This window comes from Enhydra lutris, unplaced genomic scaffold, assembly GCF_002288905.1.
Source record: "Enhydra lutris kenyoni isolate GAN:26980312 unplaced genomic scaffold, ASM228890v2 scaffoldscaffold10, whole genome shotgun sequence".
Taxonomy (NCBI): Eukaryota; Metazoa; Chordata; class Mammalia; order Carnivora; family Mustelidae; genus Enhydra; species Enhydra lutris.
The window spans coordinates 12256619-12280906 of record NW_019154094.1 but is presented as its reverse complement, the minus strand read 5'-3'; the positions used below and the strand labels follow the sequence as shown (position 1 = coordinate 12280906).

The following is a 24288-nucleotide window of genomic DNA, read 5'->3' as shown; positions in this document are numbered from 1 at the left end:
TCATTCAAGAAGCTTCTAGCTCTTCCTGGGGGTGACGGTTAACAAGCTAGAGTTTCCCCATCCCCAAATCCACCTGGCTTTATGAGGCCGGGGCTTGGGCTCTGCAAACCACCTTTCCACTTTGCCAGCTGTTTCTGGCAAGGTTCTTCACTGGGGGGTGGGGGGAGGGTACAATGATGGAGGAAGGACACGGAACTTGCTCCCTCCTGTTTGGCTCCTTCGGGCTTCTGGTTCCCAGTGCCATCGCTCCATCAAGTCTCCTTGCCCCGGCCAGGGACAGTTCATCCCCATAGCAGTGAACAAGGTTAGTTTATAGTTTTTCCAACACTCACGGAATCACGTCTATTCCCTCTCAAGACCGCAGCACCCCTCCTCAAAAGCCTGCCCACCTTCCCAACCAGTGTGCCCTTCTTAGAGGTCTGGGTCCCAGCTCCTGAGGCCTCTCCTCCCAGCTTCAAGTTTTACTAATGACCTCTCCTCCTCCCTTCCTCTCTCCTGCCTGCCCCCACCAGCCATGGGGTAGTAAAGCTGCTACTTCCATGACACCTTATACCTCTCCTTTTGCCCTCTCTGGTCAACAACTCTTAACATTAAATTCTCTCTGTTAGAATAAATTTAGGGTTTCTGCCCCTGAGCGGACCCTGCCTGATCCATTGGGAACACAACTGTGCCGTGTGACATTTCTCAGCAGGCTCCAACGTGGATGGTCTTCACCCTGCCGGGCCACAGAGGGGGCACAAAGACCCTCCTAACTCACAACATGTGGTCCCTGAGCCACCGACCAAAATATCAATCCCAGGGCTGCACCTGCAGAGAACAGGACCTAGGAAACTTTTTTTTGCAAGTGCCCCCAACCGCCAACCCCTTCGTTTGGGTGCACAGGTGTAGAGACAGTCTGATGTGAGTCAGGATCAAGGACTCCCAGTTTCATAGCTGTGCGCTCTGGACAAGTAACTAGATCTCCCTGAGCCTGAGCTCCCTCCCCTGTGCGGTAAGGATGGCACTAGGAGAGTCTACCCACAATGCGGAGCTAAGAATGAAAGGCGCAGAGAAAGCATTTGACTCTGGGCCTAGCATGGAGACGGCGGGGGTCGAGGGGACAGGAAGAAATGCACACTGTCCCCTACCTGCCTCCTGAGGACAGTGGCACCCAGGTGGAGGCCAAGGCCCCAAGGCAGAGCCCGTGAAGAGAAGCAGCACTCGCAGCCGCAGGAAACGTCTGAGCCCCTGACGTGGAGTGATTTTCAATGGGCGGCAGCAGGCATGCATCAGTGGGCCTCGTTCCTGACTTGTCTCATCATGTTCTTCTTGCTGGAGTCTCAAGATGTCTAACACCAGCAGAAGTAATTAAAAATAAACCGGGAGACAGTGAACCATTTCAACCCTCCCTTTGGCGGCAAGGAGGGCCTGCGTGAGCTCTCCCCACAGTGACTGAAAATGCCTATTCCTGTCCTACCGTTGACTGACCACGAGAAATGAATGTTCCTGCTATTTTCCTAAGACAGCTGTAGGATTTATCACCCTTGAAAAAAATACAGCAACGACACCCACCGACCAGAAATTTTCGGACCAAATTGTGACTGCTGTCAGGGAAGGGGCAAGAAATGGAGGGAGGGAGGAAGTCGGGGGGAAGACAGAGAAATGTAACCACCCAACTGAGCCCTGAAATCAAACAGCCGAGGGACATGGGGCGCGTCTCGGAGCATTCGAAGGAAGCTTAAAAAAAAAAAGAAAAATAAAGAACAAGAACAAGAAAAAGAAAACTCTACTTCCTACCTATTACCTACCGCCTGCCCCCACTGACGTCAACTATGATGAGGAGTCACTCCCAGCCATGCCCGTGCCTTGTTGGCTGGCTCCCCGTGCAGCGGTCAGCACTGCAGAAAACCGTCCGCTCATGTCTCTCCCCTGTTCAAGAGACTCCCATGGCTCCCCATGGCCCTTGGGTCACTGTCAAAGCTCTACGCTGGGCCCATCTCAGAGTGGAGGAGCTAACATCTGCCTGTCCTGCCAGCCTCCCCCTGCCTGGTGCTGCCCCCGCACCCACCAGCCTCCAGCCACCTGCCCTTCGTCCAGCTCCTCACACACACGCAGCTGCTCCCCGACGGGGCCTTCGGAAATACCATTCCCTCAGTCCTTCCCTGCCCAGCTCCCCTGACTCACGCGTGCTCTTTGCAGGGAGACCTGCCCAGACCACCCCGTTCTCTGTCTCGGGCTGTTGTCTGTCTCCTTCAGAAGACTCATCATGGATCCTAACCAAGTGGTCTTTTCACTTGTTTGTTATCTGTGAGCTGTTGTCTGCTGTCTGGGGTCTGCTTGGAGCTGTCATGTCAGCCCCATGCTCCTGGGGTCTGGTAGAGTGGCCTGGGACACAGCCAGTTCTCAGTAAAAATCTGTTGAATGAATGAATCAACCCCCTCCCCAACACACACAAACCATATGGCTACTCCCTTCCCTCCACTTCCCTCTCCTTCCCCTGCCAATGTCCTCTGCCACTCTCAAGCCCCCACATTTATCTGGTTCTGTGGCATGAGGGAGAGAGCCAGAGTACAGGTGGGGTGGGGGGAGCAGAGACCCCTCGCCTACAAGCAGTATGACCTAAATTCCTTCCCCAGTTGCTCTGTTTTGGGTAAATCCCTTCTCCTCCTGACCAGCTCAAGGGAAGGCAGAGAAGGAGCTTTGTAAAATCATCGGAAAATCAGAAAAGGAAACAATGTAGTTTAGGAAAAAAGGAAAGAACAAAAACTCCCTTTTTGATTGTTTGAGACTATTTAAGGCCTGGGTTCTTAGAAGGATGAGCACTGACTCAGCTCAGAAACTCTGCTCCAGAGGGGCACATGTCCTGTGGAAAGAGGCAGAGGGAGGGGTACTTGAGCTTTCTAAAACCACCCCAGGGGCACTAAGACAGAGCTCAGCCTTCCAGTACCTCCTTGAGGCCACAAAAACATGGCTGGCTTGAGGCTTCAGCTCTCAAATTATGCCAAGCCGGGGAGGCCGGGGGCAGAAACCCCCAGGGAGCTCCTTCTTGGGATCTCTGTGACATAGGTCAAAGGACAGTGACTTCCAAAAGTGAAGCATTTCCAAAAGTGCTCCAAAGCCAGACCCCCAAACCATTCAGTGATCAAAGGCTTCCCCTGGACCCCAAACCAGGGTTGCGGATCTAGCCGCAACCCTCTGTGCCATCACCACCAGCTCACCGAGGATCCTTCAGGAACCTGAGCCCTGCTTATCTGTCCAAGGACCTCACCACGGCTCCTGTCCTTGCTTTCATTCTGGACACAACTGATAATAGGACACAGAGCACACATAACCAAAATAGCAAGCACCTTTGAGGTTCTTTCTAAAAGAAGAAAACCACTTAATTACACCCAGACAGCCTCGACCTAAAGCCACCCATTCGCCATCCAGTTACTCTCTGCCTGCAGCCCCGAGGGGTCCCAAACCTTTGACATTCCGCAGACCAGCCCCCCACACACACACACACTTAGGGGTGGGAAGGTTTCAAGGACAAGAACTCGTTTCCTGGGTGACAGTGCAGTGGTATGGACGAGCAGCTCTTCCAGAGTCCTACCGCCGTTTGGTTTGCTTTTCCCTTCAGCTCGTCCGCATCCCGGTTCAGGGGACAGCCTCCTTGTTTGATGCTGGCCTGCCAGCTCAGCTCCAAACGCTAGTCGTGGAGCCCTGACTCAATTACATGGCTTCAGTCTCCTCCTTTGTATAAAGGGGATAGAGGAGAGCTCGCCTCCTGGGGTTCCGTGCAAATTAAATGTATGTGTACCATTGAGAATGGCACCTGCCCCTTGGCATTTGATAAGGATGAGCTCTCATGAGTTCTGTATGTAGATTTCTGCACAAGAAAGCAGTTGGAGGCATTCTCTCATTGAGGGAGACTCAGGCTCAGGGAAGCGTAGGGAGCATCTTGGTGCTGCCTGCGTTGCTCATCACAGACCCACGTGAAGGACAGATTGTGCAGGGACGTCTAATGGGCACAGAAGGGTCACTATCCACGCTGCACGCTCAGGCAAGCTTCCACCGCTTTATCGGCAGCAGAAGCGAGTGGAGACTCCGCCGTGTGTTGTGCGGCGGATGCAGCCACGTCTCACTCCCCGGGGTATCACATGCAGCAGGGGGAGTGGTTAGCCCCTGGGCGGGTGGATCTGACAGGCATCCTGGGGATCCTGCTGTCCTTGGATTCAAGGAGTCTCTGGCTTCCTGGGTCTCGGCAAAGAGGGAATGTGATTCTCTCTGGGGTATATCGTTTGTTACTCAGGTGATATGAAAACCGTGACACTGCCACGTGCTCCCATCACCACCAAAATAGGATTCCAGAGGCAGTCAAGTCTGATGGTTAGGGAGACTCTCCGTGCTGGGCACTGGGTCCAGCCCCAGGCTGGGTCCTCGCAGCGCAGCCCCTTCCTGAACTGCCCCAGGATCAGTCCTGTATCCTGGCCCTGGTGGCAGCGCTGATGGAAAAGGGGGAAAAAATAGAAAACTACTCAGTCCAGGAGAGCAGAAAGCACTGCTCCAGACATGGGAGAGACCCCAAGGCACAGAGAGAGGGATTTCCCATCAAGGCTCCCACCTCTCAGCCACTGGTTATATGGCTAGTATAGTTCATTCAAGTGGAAAAGAGGAGTGGAAAGGAGGCGGAAAAACCACCAAGACCATCCTCTGTTGAATTCAGCAAATGCATGGATTTCCAAGGGCATCTCAATGACTTTTAACAAACCACTGATTGATTCCTTTAAATCAGGGGTTGACAAACTTGCTAAAAGGCTAGATTCCTTAAATCACTTTCCCACCATTTTCTTACCTATCCACTCTCCCCTCCATCTTATGCAACAGGGAAGGTAATGATAAATCATTCCATGACCTTCCTCTTTTTTTTGTTTTTTTTTTTTTTTTTTTTTGGTTCACTTGGAAGAGCAACTATATAGGTGGCAGGTATGACCATTTTTCTAACTTAAATGCAGGCACTTTTATTTCTTGCAGATCCCTTCCATGGAGAGAAGTTTATATTTTATTCTAAGTATGTGAGAGCGGCTGTTAAGCTGCTAACCAATGGATATTAGGCAAAAGTAAATGGCATCCAATAAATGAATAAATAGCTCCTCATTTCTGCCCTTGGAAGGAAAATGCTGGCAAGGGACACATTGCATGGTAATAATGATGCTGTCTTCGGACTCATAGTTAAATCATCAATAATGGGTTCCTTCTTCCAACTCGTTCTAAAATGTTTTATTAAGCAGGTGCCTTGAACGAGGCCCTGGTTAGGTGATAGACAGCTTTAAAAAATGACACCCATGGGACGCCTGGATGGCTCAGTTGGTTAAGCGGCTGCCTTCAGCTCAGGTCATGATCCCAGCGTCCTGGGATCGAGTCCCACATCGGGCTCCTTGCTCATCAGGGAGCCTGCTTCTCCCTCTGCCTCTGCCTGCCATTCTGTCTGCCTGTGCTTGCTCTCTCTCCCTCTCTCTCTCTCTGACAAATAAATAAATAAAATCTTTAAAAAAAAATGACACCCACAAGCGCCCTTCTGGCCTGCTCCCCACTTCCTTCTGCTTTCCCCTTTTTGGCACCCCACTGTCATACTACAGGCAGGTCCAGGCTACTGCACTGAGGGGAGAGGCCTCCCAGTGTGGCTCTGGAGGGTGAGACATCACATAGGCAGGTCTTCAGGAGGAGAACCCAGACAGCCCAGCCAAGCTCCCAACTTCATTCCGCTTCATCAGGGACTTGACCTGACACCACGTGGAGCGCAATCGCCACCCATTTAACCCACAGATTTGCAAGAAACAATAAAGTGTTCTCTTAAGCCATTCAGTTTGGGGATGTTTAATTGGATTGTTAAGATGAATGATTTCCTCTCTTTCTCCCCTTCTCCTCGTCTCTCCTATTAGTTTTCTATTGTTGCATCACAAGTTATCACAAATGTCGTAGCTTAAACAAACAAACATTTGCAACCCCCCACTTTCTCTGGGTCAGGAGTCTGGGCACAGCTTAGCTTGGTCTTCTGCCTGGGATCTCACGAAGCTGCCATCAAGGTATGGACTGGGCTGTACTTTCATCTGGGGGCTCAGCTGGGGAAGAATCTGCCTCCAAGCCCATTCAAATTGTTGGCAGGATTCCTTTCCTTGTGGCTGCAAGACTGAGGGCTCAGCTTTTTGCTGGCTGTTGGCTGGAGGATGTCTTCGGTCCTAGAAGTTTCACCCAGTTCCTTGCCAATGGGCTTCTCCAAAAGCTGCTTACTTCCTCTAACTGGAAAGGAGAACCTCTCTGCCTTCAGGAAGTGTGCAGGCCCCTTTTTTAAAGATCTTCTAAGTAAGGCTCACCCAGGATATCCTTTTTGATGAACTGAAACCAACTAACTTGAGACCTTGATGATATCTACAAAATCCCCTGACCTTATATTCTATTGGTTAGAATCAAGTCACACGCTCCACTCATACTCAAGGTGAGGAGATTATACAGGGGGTAAACACCTAGAGGCAGGTGTCTCTATGCCACATTTCTCAGCAGCACTGGGATATGCTGCATGGTAGAGGTACTGTTCAGAGATACAGAATCTGTCCCCAAGAACTCACCAAACCAATAAAGATGAAATATAGGCCTAGAAGTAATTACAGTGCTGAACATGAACACAGGGCTCAGCCGGGGCTCTGGGCATGGCTGAGTATGAGGTGCTGGGGGGCTGTGAACTTCAAACCCAGACTAGGGAACTGGGCTGGTGGGATTGGTATGGCGGTGGGCGGTAGGGCAGTGGGAGGGAGGAGGAGAGAAGGGGGAGAAGACAGAATGGTGAGGTCATGGTCAAAAGCAGCATACACCTGCCATCTCAGGGAGCAGCCATATCTCAGCTCCAGGCTTTTTTTTTTTTTTGCCATATAAAAATGTTAGCTCCCAAGTGCCAAGTATACCCATTTATGAGAGAAACTAAAACAAAAATTTTATATACTCTCTCCAGATTTTTAAATGATGATCAGTAACTGGCAATTTTTAAAACAAATTATGAGCCAGGAAACACAAAGTTGTATGCTGCATTTGACTAAGGGAATAGGTTCTTATAAAGTAAACAGAGGGAACAAAAGTAGCCAAGCCCACAGAGGAACCAAACGCTATTCCTTGGGCTGCTTCTTACTTATAGGAGTTGTTCCCCAAGTGTGCGGCACCCACATCACCTGGGAACTTGTGAGAAATGCACATTCTCAGGCCCCAGCCCTACTGGATCAGAAACTCCTAGTGTGGGGTAAGTAGTTGGTGTTGGAACAAGTCCTCCAGATGATTCTGATGCTTGCTCAAGCTTGAGAACCATGGTCTTATGGGAATCACCTTTCAGCCTTAAGACCATTTTCCTTTCTTCTGAATCTACTTCCTGTTTCTATAATCTTGAAGATTGCCAAATATAGCATGACATAACCCTCTACCAAATATCTAATGTGTAGAATCAACACACGCGGATCCATGCAGACTCACTACCTGCATCTCCACAGAGAAGTCATCAAGAAGAATGTGTATGTATGTGTATGTATGTGTATGTATAAGAACACCATAGAACTCTCCAGAATGGAGCAGGAGGGATCCTGCTATGAATTTCCAATCATAGAAGACTTTCTTGCTACAAAAAGCAAATCTGCTTCGACCTGATAATACTTTGTAAGTAGATGAAGCTCCTTGATGTAATGTTGAAATCTCTAAGATTCTGGTTCCAATTAATCCAAGAAAGCACCAGGCCTAAAATCAATATTGTACTTTTGGCAAGATATGTTTAAATTTGTCTTTTATCTACAGTCTCTTCAATAAATGGTGCTGGGAAAATTGGACAGCTATATGTAGAAGAATGAAACTCGACATTCTCTTACACCATACAAAGATAAATTCGAAATGGATAAAAGACTTCAATGTGAGACAGGAATCCATCAGAATCCTAGAGGAGAACATAGGCAGTAACCTCTTCGATATCAGCCACAGCAACTTCTTTCAAGATATGTCTCCAAAGGCAAAGGAAACAAAAGCAAAAATGAACTTTTGAGACTTCATCAAGATCAAAAGCTTCTGCACAGCAAAGGAAACAGTCAACAAAACAAGAGGCAACCCACGGAATGGGAGAAGATATTTGCAAATGACAGTACAGACAAAAGGCTGATATCCAGGATCTATAAAGAACTCCTCAAACTCAACACACACAAAACAGATAATCATATCAAAAAATGGGCAGAAGATATGAACAGACACTTCTCCAATGAAGACATACAAATGGCTATCAGACACATGAAAAAATGTTCATCATCACTAGCCATCAGGGAGATTCAAATTAAAACCACATTGAGATACCACCTTACACCAGTTAGAATGGCCAAAATTAGCAAGACAGGAAACAACGTGTGTTGGAGAGGATGTGGAGAAAGGGGAACCCTCTTACACCGTTGGTGGGAATGCAAGTTGGTGCAGCCACTTTGGAGAACAGTGTGGAGATTCCTCAAGAAATTAAAAATAGCTTCCCTATGACCCTGCAATTGCACTACTGGGTATTTACCCCAAAGATACAGATGTAGTGAAAAGAAGGGCCATCTGTACCCCAATGTTTATAGCAGCAATGGCCACAGTCGCCAAACTGTGGAAAGAACCAAGATGCCCTTCAACGGACGAATGGATAAGGAAGATGTGGTCCATATACACTACGGAGTATTATCCCTCCATCAGAAAGGATGAATACCCAACTTTTGTAGCAACATGGACGGGACTGGAAGAGATTATGCTGAGTGAAATAAGTCAAGCAGAGAGAGTCAATTATCATATGGTTTCACTTATTTGTGGAGCATAACAAATAACATGGAGGACATGGGGAGATGGAGAGGAGAAGGGAGTTGAGGGAAATTGGAAGGGGAGGTGGACCATGAGAGACTATGGACTCTGAAAAACAACCTGAGGGTTTTGAAGGGGCGGGGGGTGGGAGGTTGGGGGAGCCAGGTGGTGGGTATTTTGGAGGGCACGTATTGCATGGAGCACTGGGTGTGGTGCAAAAACAATGAATACTGTTACACCAAAAAGAAATTAAAAAAAATTTGTCTTTTATTTGAAGCCCTTGTCCTCTGCCTCTTCCCACAGGTAAGGACTGGATGTTTAAATACCAATATTACTGGGCAACTGCTCTCCACCAAGTATCACCATGTGGGAGGGAGTCATAGAGTTCAGTATGGGAGGACTTGTCTGATAATTTATTTGGCCTTAATGGAGCTTCTTATAAAAAGCCCCCTTCACTTTCTTCTTTTTATGTCAGGTGGTCCTAAATAATTCAAAATACCCTCCAACATGCTATGCAATGTCATGGCATCTGCAAACATTCTACATGACCACAGAATGTCAATGGCCCTACCCATGCTTACTAGTGCTGTGGCCTCCCACCCCACCGGGCCTCTCCATCACTCAGCCACACCTTAGGATTGTGCATTAGGCACTTGTCATGAGCCTAGCACTATGACATATGATCCACAGGGTCCACACATATCCAGCATGTTCCTCCCTCCACATGACATATGTCCACCCAAGAATTAAGTCCCCGGAAATCATCACCTGAAATCCCAACATCTAAAATACCTTTCCTAACAGTGAATTCCCATCTTATTCAAGGGTTGGGTTCCAAAGGCAGTGCTTATTGTGGGAGCCACCATCAGCCAAATTTATTCCTGGACATCCCTTAGGCAGGTGCCATGGCAGAGTCCCACATTGTCTTAGGAGGCCTGGCATGACTAACTTTTCCTCCAGCTTCAGCAGTGATGGCTGGGCACCAGAGCAAGGATTAGGCATCCCTTTAGGGACCATGTTGTACAAAACGGATGTGTCTTTAAAAAGCAGATGTACACTTGATGAGGTGAGATGTCAGTGTTAGCGGAGAAAATGCAGGGACCACAAATGACTAAGGGAACTTGGAATGACATATCAGGTTCCCTCAAGGGTATGTACTCTTTGGATACAGCTGAGGACACAGCTGTCATTTGTCTTCTCTTTCTTTTTGCCAAGTACGTATGGTTAGTTTAGTTCCGAGAAATTAAATACACAAAGTAGGAAAAGTAGGACGGACTTGTTTTGAAGGGTCTTACAGACACAGAGTAATGCCACTGGCTCATGGGACATGAGAGAGCCTTTGTGATGTCCCTGAGATAGCACCCTCTCTGACTGACCTTTCTCCTGTGAAAATTCTACCATTCAGGTGAGAAGGGGATGATGGACTGCTAATCTACTAATTGGTGCCCACTAGAGGAATTTATTAAAAACATGGATTACTACACCACATCCTTAGACATTTTGATTCTGTAGGTATGGGATAAAGTACCAGTATCCATAATCTTAAAAATCTCCCCAGAGAATCCAAACTAGCTAACAGCTTGAGGAACATCTGGGTTTAGGCACTCAAATACACCAAAAATGTTAATAATCATCACCGATATCCTAACATATGGATTCATCAGATAAATAAATGTCAACCTGGAAAGCAAAGAAGGAATTAGAATAGAGAACAAGCTTTGACAGGGTGGGGAACAGCCCTGGGGGATACAGAGAAGCTTCCGGGTGATCACGAGGGTACAGAAGGAGGAACCACAGAAATCCAGAAGCATCCAGGAGATGACTGTGTGGCCACCATGGCTGACTTCACCATCTACAGATGCTAGACTCACCGAGCAGCTCTGGCTCCATGGAAAACCAAAGTGCTGCCCAATATGGACAAAGCACTTTTCTCAATGAAACATTCCACTGAACCCACTTACCATGTCTTTATGGGTTTCTTCTCTCCCCCCCAAAAATTTCATTTTGAAACAAGGAAAGTCGTCAGATTCGGTTTGGTCAACCAGAAGACATGAGACTGAGAAGCCATAGGTCATTGTGAGATGGAGTCTAGATGGGGCACCTAACCCTGGACAACCTGGGGGTCACAGCACAACATAGGTTCTCTGTCAACTGCGCTGCACAGTGGCACAGGTACCTTACCTTGCGATCTGGCCAGTTGTATTTGGCAAAGATGGTATCATAGGTGTCCACCGCCCCATCGGTGATGAGCATGATGGCCTGGCTGCAGATGCTTCCTTGTCCTGTGTGGTTGAACTGGGGGAAGAAACAAGTTCAAATTAAAAAACACACCAGAGACGTCTGTACTTGCACAAGACTTCAGAGACATGGGGCTCGGGAAGCCTCCCCAAACAAGAGCTTGTTCTGCAAAACAGAACCTACACCATAAGCTCTTCCCTATGCATTCACCCGATTTGCTTTGACAAACTGGAACTAAATACTGGCCGCGGAGGGTATTCCTGAAAAACACACGCAAGATGGGAAGTGAGACTCTAGGACAAATAACCTCTCTTTCCTTCAGGCACAGACAGTGCCTCAGAATGTAAGCCCCTAAAGCGTTGGCACAGTCACCCTTTAGGGACACATGAGCCGCAGAATAAGAGGCAGGCAACGTCTCTTTCAAAATCTAAAGGAGTCTGGTTTGATGTGTTATAGGATACAATCAGTGAGGTTTTGGACACATGGAGAATAAAATCAGGAACGTGTGAATTCAGACTAGAAGCCTAAGCATTCTTTTTGTAGGGTTTGTTTTAAATATATATTTGTTAGCATGTAACATTACATATTGGTTTATATGGCTTATAAGGGATAGCAGACTGAAATTCCAAGATTGTGCCCACTGGTGTGCAAGACCCTAAATTTCTTCAACTTTCAGTTTTATGTGGCATTGTAAAAGTTCCCAGGCTTTGTGAGTGGTAGACCGGGGTAGACTGGTCACCAGAAGTCAGTGTCCATCCCTTGAATCAGGGGTGAAGAATTCTCTTAATGAATACTATCAATGCTGCAATTCAAAGCAACACCGGGTCCTTTAAAAACCCTACAATCGGAGCACATGGTGGTTCAGTTGATAAAGTGTCTGCTTTTAGCTCAGAGTCCTGGGATAGAGTCCCCCATCGGGCTCCCTGCTCAGTGGGGAGTCTGCTTCTCCTACTCCCTCTCCCCTCCCGGGACTCCACTCACGCTCTCTCTCTTTTTCAAATAAATAAAATCTTAAATAAATTAAATGAATAAATAATTAAAATCGAAACCCCCACAATTAACATGACAGTGCCAAGGCATGAAAACATACAAGAAGTCTTTAACGTTCAGCAGGGAAAACTCCCACCATTTTAAGTGGTGATATTTCTTTATTAATTCTAACATTATTTACTAAGTGCTCACACAGAGCTGGAGCTGAAACATGCAAAAATCCTTTCCCTCCTGTAGTTCATAATTCTATGTGGGGAGATATACAGAACAAAGAAAATAAGTCAATTTTGTTGTATGTGTGATAACAGTGATGGTAAGGAACAAAAAAAAAAGAAAGAAAGAAAGAAAGAAAAAAGAACAGGGGGATAAGAAATGGGAGGGAAGAACTTTAGAAAAAACTAGAGAAGACCTCCCTGAGAAGGTGACGTATGAGTCACACCTGCAGGAGTTGAGTGTCTGGGGGAGGGACGTCCCAGAGAGGGCCAAGAGCACACACAAAGGCACTGAGTGGGCACATTCGATCTGTTGACCAAGACACTGGGGAAGGATGGAGACCATTCTTGGATTTGCTGCTGGGTGCTGCTGAAGCAGAGAGGTACTAAAGCATTCAAGTTGAGATTTAATGCCTCGTCTCTGAGTAGTTAGAGTTCGGATTTTAGAGATTGATTTCAACTCAAGAGAGAAAACTGCAACTAACTGCATGAATGAATGGATAGAAGGATGGATGGAAGGGAGGGAAGCTTTACTCTGCTCCAATATGGCCCCGAGCAATTCCTTCCTCCCTCCCTCCCTGTTTTCCTTTCTTCCTTCCTCTCTTCCTCCCTCTCTCCCTCCTTCCTTGCCTTCCTCCATCCCTCCTCCTTTCTTTTCTCCCTCTCTCCCTCCCTTCCTCCCTCCTTTACTTCCTCCCTCCTTCTTCCCTCTCTCCCTCCTTCCTCCCTCCTTTCCTCCTTCTTCCAGCCCTCCCTCCTTCCTTTCCTTCCTTCCTTCCTTTCCCTCCCCTCTGAAAGACCCACCTTCACTAAGCTTCATAGTCTCAATAAATGGCATTGTCCCTTCCACTCTGAGACACTGCTAAGATTCTATCATCATAGTGTATTTTCTTCCTTGCTGCGGTAGGAAGAAACGTACCCCGGGGTCCTGTCCTATCAACAAGTTGTTCTGGCAATGTTTTGGGGGAGCCTACGTTCAACACATCTTCAGATCATTGACTAAACCCAGCAGTGGACCACTGAATAAAGGTGATCTCTGCTTCAGTTCGCAGAGGCTAAAGAAAGGGGGTGAAAAATCAGGACACCTTGCAACTGTTGTGCATGCAACTTATTGGAAAGCATCCTGGCAACATTCTTCCAAATGAAAGGCAAGAAAGAAAAGGAAATGAAGATATCTGAATAATGCAGACTGGAAGAAGGGGCTGCCCTGAGCTGTTTATTTAAAAACATCACTTTCCTCTCTGGCTGAGTCCCTGGTATTCTCTGCGGCAATCTGCAGTTGGAGAATTTTGAAGAATGCAATTAAATTCAAATGCTTTGATGAGTAATATCTCTTCTCTTCATATTTGTCTAGAACTTTTTTTTTTTGAATAGCGGGAGTGATGAAAGTGTTTTCCATAATAATAACAATGACAAGGGCCTGATGATGAACTACAATTAGCTCAGTGATTCATCAGTTAGCAGCGAAAATTTCAATGCATCCTGACATTTAGAGCATTTGGTTGTGATTAACAGTCTTTGAAATGTCACCGAATTTTATTTAACTGGCTAAGAAAAATTTTTAAAAGGTAATCACCGCAAAGATCATATTCATCACCAAAAAAGATAATTGCAGCTGTCACATGACAAGGTGGATGCTAACTACTGTAGCAGACTGGCTCTGTGTTCTTACAGAAACTAATGAATGCAGCAGAGATCAAGAGCTAGAAGGGTCTTAGAAGTTTATTCCAATGCTCCTTTCAAAGCCATTTGCACAACAACTGTAAGCCTTTAAGTCATTGGAGCAAATGCTGACACTGAAATGCAGGTAATTGCAAAATCAAATTTGCTTGATTCAGTCAGAGTAACCTCTGAACCATTCTGAGCCCCAGCCACAATCACACTTGTGATTATGTGTGTGTGTGTGTGAGAGAGAGACACACACACACACACACACACACACACACACAGGGAGAAGGTATGCTTGTGTGGTTGGGAAGTAACTATTCATATTGGCTTCCAAGGGCAGGCTTAATCCACAGAAGAGAATTATACCACTTAAAGGTCATATTGATGAAGTGGAAAATAGCTAAAGCTTCATTTTCATGGGAGATTAACCATCTCTGTGTTTTTCAGAATGTTTGGCTATTTAAAAGTCCAGTGGCAAGCGATGAGATGGAAATGTTTCTCTCTATGAGATAAACGAGCACAGAAAATAGGGTGCCACCCACCAACCAACCTCCATCAAAGATATTCTGTAACATTTTTGTTCCTTCCATTTCTTGCTATCTGGAATTTACCTTGGATCCACTGGGTTTTCTGATTGGCCAGACCCCAGAGGGATTTTATAGGTGAAGGCAGAGCAGGGAGGCATATGGAAGGTTTCCCTGGTTCAAAACTATTTTTGTCACCAGGATTTAAGGAAAGAAATCTGCCACGTGTTGGTGATTTCTCTGGATCTGAGAGGTGCTGGGAGGTTAGTATCTTGGAGCATACAAACATATTATGCCTGAAGGTGGACTTGGTGAGCTGTGACTTCTACAAGAGTCTAACTGTGAGGTTCTGATATGATATAAAGAGTTCTTGAGCCAATGTGTTTGGGTACCGGCATAAATACATCTTGAAAAGGTCTGTTATGCACAGGTGTACTGTGAGTCTCCGGGAAAGGAGGATGGCATCTCGCCACCTTGACAACACTTATGCTGGACTACCTCAGCAGACCAGCATGAGCTGGGCATGTGGTGGGAAACACTGGCTTGGAAGGGTCGGGGAACAAAACCAGTAAGTGGACAGGCTGGGCAGAGAGAAGGTCAGAGGGCAAGGAAAAAGAGAGAGGGGACAATGAAGGCAAGCAGATGATCCTGAGGACGGGGGCAGGAAGTAAGACCAAAGCATCAGGAGCTCGAGTTGCTTCTAGAAGCCAAAGGCAGCCCGGCCAGAGTGGAGGTTGCCCAGTGTCTCCATGGTCACAGAGATGGCTCTCCCCACCCACCCCAGCCCTGCTGAAAGGGACGCAGGTATGGCTTCATTGTGCTGAATCCTCAACCCTGGTCTACCAGGGCCAGGTTCGTGGGCATGTGATGCTGTACGGGACCCCTCGCTCCATTTAACACTGTGCTGCCTTTCTCTTAAGAGGCTTAATGACTTCTGGACAAGGGACCTGCATCTTCATTTTGCTCTGGACTTCACCAATTATGTGGCCAGTGCTGTGTCTATTCCTGTCCCCATTTTACAGAAGAGGAAAATAAAGGTGAGGCTAAGCAGAGTTTTCTCAATGTCACGCAGCAAGCTCTGACCAAGTCAGGCTTCTCAGCCCAACCTGCCTAACTCCAGAGACCACAGACTTCACATGACAAGCATCCCCCAAACTTGCTCCTTCCCCACTTCCTGCCAAAGAGCCAGGAAACAGAAATGTGCTGCAGAGCAGCTCTCCACACAAGAGACTCACCAGCTCAGAGTAGCCTCCCCCTGCTGTAGACAAGAGGCTCTTGAGATGAAAAAACAGAATCAATTTTATCATTGTGACAAGTCCTTCCAATACGACCCTCTGGAAAGAGACTGTGAAGATGCAGAGCTTGGCATCTCCAAGCCCAGAGAAGATTCCAAGCCCTATCCAGAGTTCAATTCAGAATTTAAAGGTGCAGCTTGGTCCCTTGCCCTGATCAGCTATGTTGATACATTATTCAAAAACTGTTAACAGGGATGGGCTGACCCAAACACTGAACCTCACCTACGTGTGAATTCTCTGCAGCCAGCAGCCCCAGGGCAGCAAAGTAGGAGGCAATAGCCATGGGTTTAACTTGAGTTTAATTCAAGACGCTGATGTGGCACCTTACCTCCTGATTTTTCCCTCCCCTACCCTCTGGACACTGGCTCAGGATCGAAACCTAAACGGCATTCTGTGTGCCCATAGATATTAATGGTAAAAGGGAGTCGAGAATTAGGGCTTCCCCTCGGCTGGAGAGGCCAGCGTCGCTGAGTAACTAAAGTTCAAGTTTTGGAGTTGGGCACAACTGACTGCTGGGATGAGCCATGTGACGGTGGGTGGGCGCTCTCCCACACACTAACACGTGGGGCCCCCCACAGCAGCCTGGAGACTGAGTGCCATGAGGCCGCTGAGCCTCTAGGGGCTCTCCCAGGTCCCACAACACCTCAACGGGACTGTGGCTCCGTTTAGTGCCTGTTTGCACTCAGTTCTACCCCACGCCTCTCCCCAGGACGCCACAGTCTCCAGGCTCCCCAGGAGTTTTGACCAGGTTCACCCAAAGGAGAATACTAGAGGGTACAAGGGAGAAGCCAAGGCTTTCTTCAGCTAGGTCTCCCTTTTTCGGATCCGGGGGCGTGGGGGCTTTCTGGCAATGGCTGTATCTTTTCCAAGACACCAGCTTCCACAGGGCAGGCCTTCTCCCTGTGACTCCAGCTCTCGCTGGGCAGCCCCTCCACAGTTCGATTCCCATCTGGATGGTCACGGGGCGGAGGCTCCAATGGAGTCCCTCCCTCCTGCTGGTGCTAATTCCAAGATTGTTTCATTCTCTGTTTGGTTTCTGACCTTTTCCATCCCTTATGCAGACAAAACCCTGAAGTAAACCCATGCCGTTGGACACACCTAGAGCGATTTCTATTTTTATTTTTAACTTCTTAATATCTTAACCTTCCTCCCTGGTCCAAGACATCAGTACGTGTCACCCAGATAATGTCAAGGTCTCCCTGTGGTTGTCTTTGTATCTCAGTATAACAGTCAGAGAAATCCCGCTAAAATTCAAGTTGGTCACGTCATTCCCTGCTCAGACTCTAGGGACTGTCCATCCCACACAGAGCAAGAGCCCAAGTCCCCACAGGAGTCATGTGGTCTGGTCCCTGCTCCCTCCGTGATCTCATTCCCTAGCCTTCTCTCCCCAACTTGGCTCCTAACACTGCTCTCCTTGCTGTATGGTACATACGCCAAACAGCTCTGCCTCAGGGCCTTTGTACCTGTTCCTCTTGCTGGAAACTTCTTCCCCAAAATGAAATCGCCGCTCCCTCACTCCTTTAAGGTCTCTACTCCAACCAAGGGCACCTAGGAGAGATGTTTTGCGACTGCGCTGTATAAAGCAGCAAGTCCTTATTAAGCTAGAACAATGGGGCTGTTGTTCTCCCTAAGACGACACACTTCATCTGCCTCTTCCCATTAGATCTGGGGTCAGTAAACTTCCTCTGTAAAGGGCCACACGGTAACTATTTTAGGTTTTACAGACCATACGGTCTCTGTCGGAACTAATCAACTCTGCCCTTGTAATGCAAAAGCAGCCAAAGAGGATAGATAGGTGAGCAGGTGGGTATGCATGCAGTCCCATAAAACAAGTTTTACAAAAATAAGATGCAGGCTGGATTTGGTTCATGGATGGGCCATAATTTCCAAACCTTTGCACTGGAACATGAGCTCCATTAAGGCAAACACTTTGTCTAGTCTGTTCTCTGATGTGTTCTCAGTGTCTGGCATTGAAAGTGCACTGCATCTACCAGTTACATAAATGATACAGAACCTGCATAAAAAAGATAGTCATTATGTTCCTAATACTCTGCCAGACTAAAAAGAACACAAAAGTCACACAGGCACATTCTTTTAGCTTAACACAGTTGCATTCAAAGGGCAGAGTCACCAGCCCAGGACCCCCAGAGGTTTTCATGGATCGTTGACAGGTGCTACTTGAAAAACAGATTCTTGTTCTAAGAGGTGTAAGGAACAGTCGGTTGAGCAGCATTCCTTCCTGGAAACGTGATTATGTTACTGAGTATCGTGAATCTGCAAGGAGCTAGAAGAGAGGGAAGGATGGGTAGGGCGCTCTCTAAGCCTACCGCACAGAGAAAGCCCTTCTGCTAAACATTGCCACAGGCAGGGAACCAGTGTGAAACACAATGAGAATGAGTCCACACTATGAAGAAACTGAAAGTTTCTGAGACGAGATCTGCATTGGAAGGTATTCAAGTGGGGGTGGTCCCAGAGTCAACAAGCATGGCGGGTGAGAGCCCCAATCAGAGGGCATGACTGGCTCTGAGGTGGGGGGGTTGGTTTGGCCTCGCTGGCTGGACCTTGTTCCCCAGATGACTCAAATGGCCAGCCTCACCCTCCCATCTGGTGCCTATAGATATCACTCAGTGACAGCCAGGGTCAATAGTAATGCTGGTCCATAGTAAATAAATAAATAAATAAATAAAACTTAATAAAATAAAATTCCATCTCTTCTCCCAGACATAAGAAAGGCAAATTAGAGAGGAACTTACGTCACTGAGAATGTTGAAGGCCTCGTTCAGAGCTATATCCAGCATTCCAATTCCTTTGGCAAAAAGTTTGTCCAGATGCTCCCGGAAATGCTGGAACAACAGAGTAGAGAATACATTAGCATCCAAATTGTTACATGAAATGCCATTCTCTAATGAACAGGTGCACACTAAGACCAATGAGTCTTGGACCAAAATGGTCATAATATGTTTTTATCCTTCAAGCATTCAAAACATAAGAACATAGTCAATATAAAATTTACCTTCCATATGCATTTTCAGCTTTGATTACATTCTAGAAAATTCTGGTAGAAAGTACTTAATTTATCTGAAGTTCCTACTTTTCTTTCCAGTTTCAGCTTCCATGACCCACACCAGCCCCTTTGACCCTCGAGTTTCCTGCTCCTGATCACGCCTGGGACTCTACACATGCTCTCCTCTACTGGGAACCCACTCTCCATCCATTTCCTAGCTCTCCTGCCACATTTTCCTCCCACCTACCTTTGGGATCTCAGTTTGGACATCACACCCTTCTGGCCTAGGGGAACCTCCCAGACTCCTATCTCTGAGACCAACTCGGAATGCTTCCTTAGGACCCCATGATGCATCCCATGCACTTAGTACTTTGCGTACAGAACTGCCAGTTAGATTCTGCCCCCATCCAAGACTATGACGTTCCAGAGACTAGGCATGTCCAGTAGCCTACTCTGTCTCCCTTCATGACCACCCATCTGATACACAAAAGTTTTCCAAAGAGCAAGGATAAAGACTGGATCACAAGGGAGCAAGATGGCAGAGGAGTAGACCTAAATTTCATCTGGTCCCAGGAATTCAGCTAGATAGTTATCAAACCATTCTGAACACCTACAAACTCAACAGGAGATTGAAGAGAAGAGCAGCAATTCCAGGAACAGAAAAGCAACCACATTCTGGAAGGTAGGATGTGCAGAGAAGTGAACCCAAGGCAATATTTGGAAAGACAGACCACAGGGGGAGGGAGCCTCTGCCAGCTGGCTCCTGGCAAGTGAGAGAGCAGAGGAGCACAAAATCGGAACTTTTATAAGTCTGCTCCACTGAGGGACATCACTCCAGTGGCTAAGTGGGGGGTGGAACCCTTGCTGGGACAGTGTGGTCTCAGGTCCCACGGGATCACAGAAAGATCGGGGGTGTCTGTGGCAGAGCTACCAGGTATCAGAGCAGGGAAGCCTGCGGTAGAGACTGAGCTGAGCAGTGGGCTCTCAGCTTGACGTTACCTTAAACCATGATCCAAGGCACAGTTGGACCACTGCTCTTTGAACAGGGACCCCATAAGTGGCAGGTCCAGGGAGACCCCCTCCTTCCTCCTTTGGAAGGAGTGGTGAGGGAGCACGCAGCAGGAATCAGCTGGAGACTCCAAACAGGGCTGTGCACCAGAGATGGGAAAGCCCAGTCACAGGCCAAGTGAGCTCAGAGTGCGGCCGGAGACCAGGGAGACAGGAGGGATTGACTGCTTTTCTCCGAGGGTGCTCTGAGGAGTGGGGCCCCGAGCTCTTGGATCCTCCGGGTGGGAGATTGGGAGGCCACCATTTTCATTCCCATCCTCCAGAGCTAGAGTTCAGGGAACAAAAACTCCCAAGAACAAACCTGAGCAGATTACTTAGCCCAGCCCCCAGCAAGGGCGGCACAATTCCATCTCGGGAAAAGACATTTGAGAAGCAAGGCAATAGGCCCCTCCCACAGAAGATCAGCAAGAACATCCAGCCAAGACCAAGTTTACTGATCAACGAGAACTGCAAAACTTCCGAGCTATAGGAATATAGCACATAGAATTTATGGCTTTTTTCCTCGTGATTCTATAGCCTTTCAAAGTTAATTTTTTTTAATTTTATTTTTTCTTATTCTAGTTTTAAAAATTTTTCCCTTTCTTATTTTAACCAACATCTTATAAATATCATTTTTTAAATATTTTTTTTAATTTTTTTCTAGTCATATTCTATCTCTTCATTGTATTTAAACTTATTATTTATATACATATAAGTTTTTCTTTCTTTAAAATTTTGGGATACACTTTCTTCTAACAGACCAAAATACACCCTAAATCTAGTATATGGCTTTGTTCTGGTCTCCTGCCTGATCAAAATCTTTCCTTTTTTTTTTTTTTTTTTTACTATTTTCCTTTGTTTTTTCAACTTATCAATTCATTTTTTAAAAATCTTTTCTACTTTTCATCTTTACAATCATGTTTGATCCTTTCATCATATTTACCCATTTTTTGTATATATGTATATATGTGTGTGTGTGTGTGTGTGTGTGTGTGCATGTTTTTCTTTCTTTAAACTTTTGAGAAGCAGTTTCTTCTAACAGACCAAAATACACCCAAAATCAAGTGTTTGGCTCTGTTCTGTTCAATAGCCTGATCATATTTTTTTTCTTTTTCTTCTCTTTTTCCCCCGGTTTTGGGTCTCTTCTGATTTGTTTAGTGTATATTTTCCTGGGGTAGTTGTTACCCTTTTAGCATTTTGTTCTCTCATTCATCTATTCTTCTCTGGACAAAATGACAAGGCAAAAAAACTCACTTCCAAAAAAAAAAAAGAACAAGAGGTAGTACCCTAGGTACATAATCTGTATGGACATTAGTAAGATGTTGGAAGTAGAGTTCAGAATGATGATTATAAAGATACTAGCTGGGCTTGAAAAAAGCATAGAAGATGCTAAAGGATCCTTTCTGGGGAAATAAAAAAACTAAAATCTAACCAAGTTGAAATTTTAAAAAGCTACTAATGAGGTGCAATAAAAAATGGAGGCTCTTACTGCTAGGATAAATGAGGCAAAAGACAGAATTAGTGATACAGATGACTAAGTGATGGAGAATAAAGAAGCTGAGAAAAAGAGAAATAAACAATTACTGGATCAAGAGGGGAGAATTCAAGAGATAAGTAATAGCATAAGACAAAACAATATTAGAATGATTGGGATCCCAGAAGAAGAGGAAAGAGAGAGAGGGGCAGATGGTATATTGGGGCAAGTTATAAAGGAGAACTTCCCTAATTTGGGGAAGGAAACAGTTATCAAAATCCAGCAGGCACAGAGAATATCCCTCAAAATCAATAAAAATAGGTCAACTCCCCATCATCTAATAGTAAAACTTACAAGTCTCAGAGACAAAGAGAAAATCCTGGAAGCAGCTCAGGACAAGAAGTCTGTAACCTACAATGATAGAAATATTAGATTGGCAGGAGATCTATCCACAGAGACCTGGAAGGCCAGAAATGACTGCATGATATAATCAGAGCACAAAATGAGAAAAATATGCAGCCAAGAATATTATATCCAGATAGGCTGTCATTGAAAATAGAAGGAGAAATAAAAAGCTACTAGGACAAACAAAGTCTAAAAGAATTTGCAAACAGCCCTATAGGAAATATTGAAAGCGGTCCTCTAAGCAAAAAGAGAGCCTAAAAGTAACATAGACCAGAAACGAACAGAGACAATATACAGTAACAGTCACCTACAGGCAATAACATGGCACTAATTTCATATCTTTCAATAGTTACCCTGAATGTAAATGGGCTGACTGCCCCAATCAAAAGACACAGGGTATCAGAATGGATAAAAAATCAAGACCCATCGATATGCTGTCTGCAAGAAACTCATTTTACACCCAAAGACACCTCCAGATTTAAGGCGAGGGGTGGAAACAATTTACCATGCTAATAGACATCAAAAGAAAGCTGGGGTGGCAATCCTTATATCAGACAAACTAGATTTTAAGCCAAAGACTACAATAAGAGATGAGGAAAGACACTGTATCATGCTCAAAGGCTCTGTCCAACAAGAAGATCTAGCAATTTTAAATATCTATGCCCCTAACATGGGAGCAGCCAACTATATAAACCAATTAATAACAAAATCAAAGAAACACATCGACATTAATACAATAATTGTAGGGGACATTAACACCCCCTTTACTGAAATGGGACAGATCATCTAAGCAAAATATCAACAAGGAAATAAAGGCTTAAAATGACACACTGGACCAGATGGACATCACAGATATATTCAGAACATTCCATCCCAAAGCAACAGAATATGCATTCTTCTCTAGAGCACATGGAACATTCTCCAGAATCGATCACATCCTGGGTCACAAATCAGATCTCAACTGGTACCAAAAGATTGGGATCATTCCCTGCATATTTTCAGACCACAATGCTTTGAAACTAGAACTCAACCACAAGAGGAAAGTTGGAAAGAACTCAAATACATGGAGGCTAAAGAGCATCCTACTAAAGAATGAGTGGGTCAACCAGGAAATTAAATAAGAATTTTAAAAAATTTATGAAGACAAATGAAAATGAAAACATAACTATTCAAAATCTTTGGGATGCAGCAAAGGTGGTCCTAAAGCAAAGTATATAGCAATATACGAGGCTTTCTCAAGAAACAAGCAAGGTCTCAAATACACAACCCAACCCTACACCTAAAGGAGCTAGAGAAAGTACAGCATGTAAAGCCTAAACCTATCAGAAGAAGAGAAATAATAAAGATCAGAGCACAAATCAATGAAACAGAAACTAAAAGAGCAGAACATGTCAAGGAAACTAGGAGCTGGTTCTTTGAAAGAATAAGATTGATAAACCCCTGGCCAGACTTATCAAAAAGAAAAGAGAAAGGACTCAAAGTAATAAACTCAGGAATGAAAGAGGAGAGATCACAACCCACACCAAAGAAATACAAACAATTATAAGAACATATTATGAGCAACTATATGCCAGCAAATTAGACAATCTGGAAGAAATAGATGCATTCCTCAAGACATATAAACAACTGAAATTGAACCAGGAAGAAATAGGAAACCTGAACAGACCCATAACCAGTAAGGAGATTGAAGCAGTCATCAAAAATCTCCCAACAAAAAAGAGCCCAGGGCCAGACGGCTTCTACCAAACATTTAAAAAAAAATTAATACCTATTTTCTTGAAACTGTTCCAAAAAATAAAAATGGAAGGAAAACTTCCAAACTCATTTTATGAGGCCAGCATTACCTTGATCCCAAAGCCAGACAAAGACCCCATCAAAAAGGAGAACTACAGACCAATATCCCTGATGAACATGGATGCAAAAATGCTCACCAAAATACTAGCCAATAGGATCCAACAGTACATTAAAGGATTATTCACCATGACCAAGTGGGATTTATTCCTGGGCCGTAAGGTTGGTTCAATATCTGCAAATTAATTAATGTGATACAATATATTATTAAAGGAAGAACAAAACTGTATGATATTCTCAATAGATGCTGAAAAAGCATTTGACAAAGTACAGCATCTTTTCTTGATCAAAACTCCTCACAGGGGGCACCTAGATGGCTCAGTTGTTGGGTGTCTGCCTTTGGCTCAGGTCATGATCCTACAGTCCTGGGATCGAGCCCTGCATCGGGCTCCCTGCTCAATGGGGAGCCTTGTTCTCCCTCTCCCACTCCCTCTGCTTGTGTTCCCTCTCTCTGTGTGTCTCTCTCTGTCAAATAAATAAAATGTTTAAAAAAAAAACTCTTCACAGTATAGAGATAGAGGGTACAGACCTCAATATCATCAAAGCCATCTATATAAAACCTACAGCGAATATCATTCTCAATGAAGAAAAGCTGAAAGCTTCTCCCCTAAGGTCAGGAAAATGGCAGGGATGTCCATTATCACCACTGCTATTCAATATAGTACTAGACATTCTAGACTTAGGAATCAGACAACAAAAAGAAATAAAATGTGTCCAGATCAGCAAAGAAGAAGTCAAACTCTCACTCTTTATAGATGATATGATACTTTATGCAGAA

The 24288-nt window shown here is 45.5% G+C and overlaps 1 protein-coding gene across 1 annotated transcript in view; it reads right to left on the bottom strand.

Annotated features, from left to right (window-relative positions):
- The window catches only part of LOC111144138 (calcium voltage-gated channel auxiliary subunit alpha2delta 3), an 868443-nt gene that overhangs the window by 377517 nt on the left and 466638 nt on the right, over positions 1-24288 (bottom strand). Inside the window, exons 10-11 of the mRNA XM_022498297.1 lie at positions 18483-18572; positions 10984-11097 (exon numbers count right to left, since the gene is read on the bottom strand). Coding sequence (XP_022354005.1) covers positions 10984-11097; positions 18483-18572 — 204 coding nt within the window. The remainder of the gene's footprint in view (positions 1-10983; positions 11098-18482; positions 18573-24288) is intronic.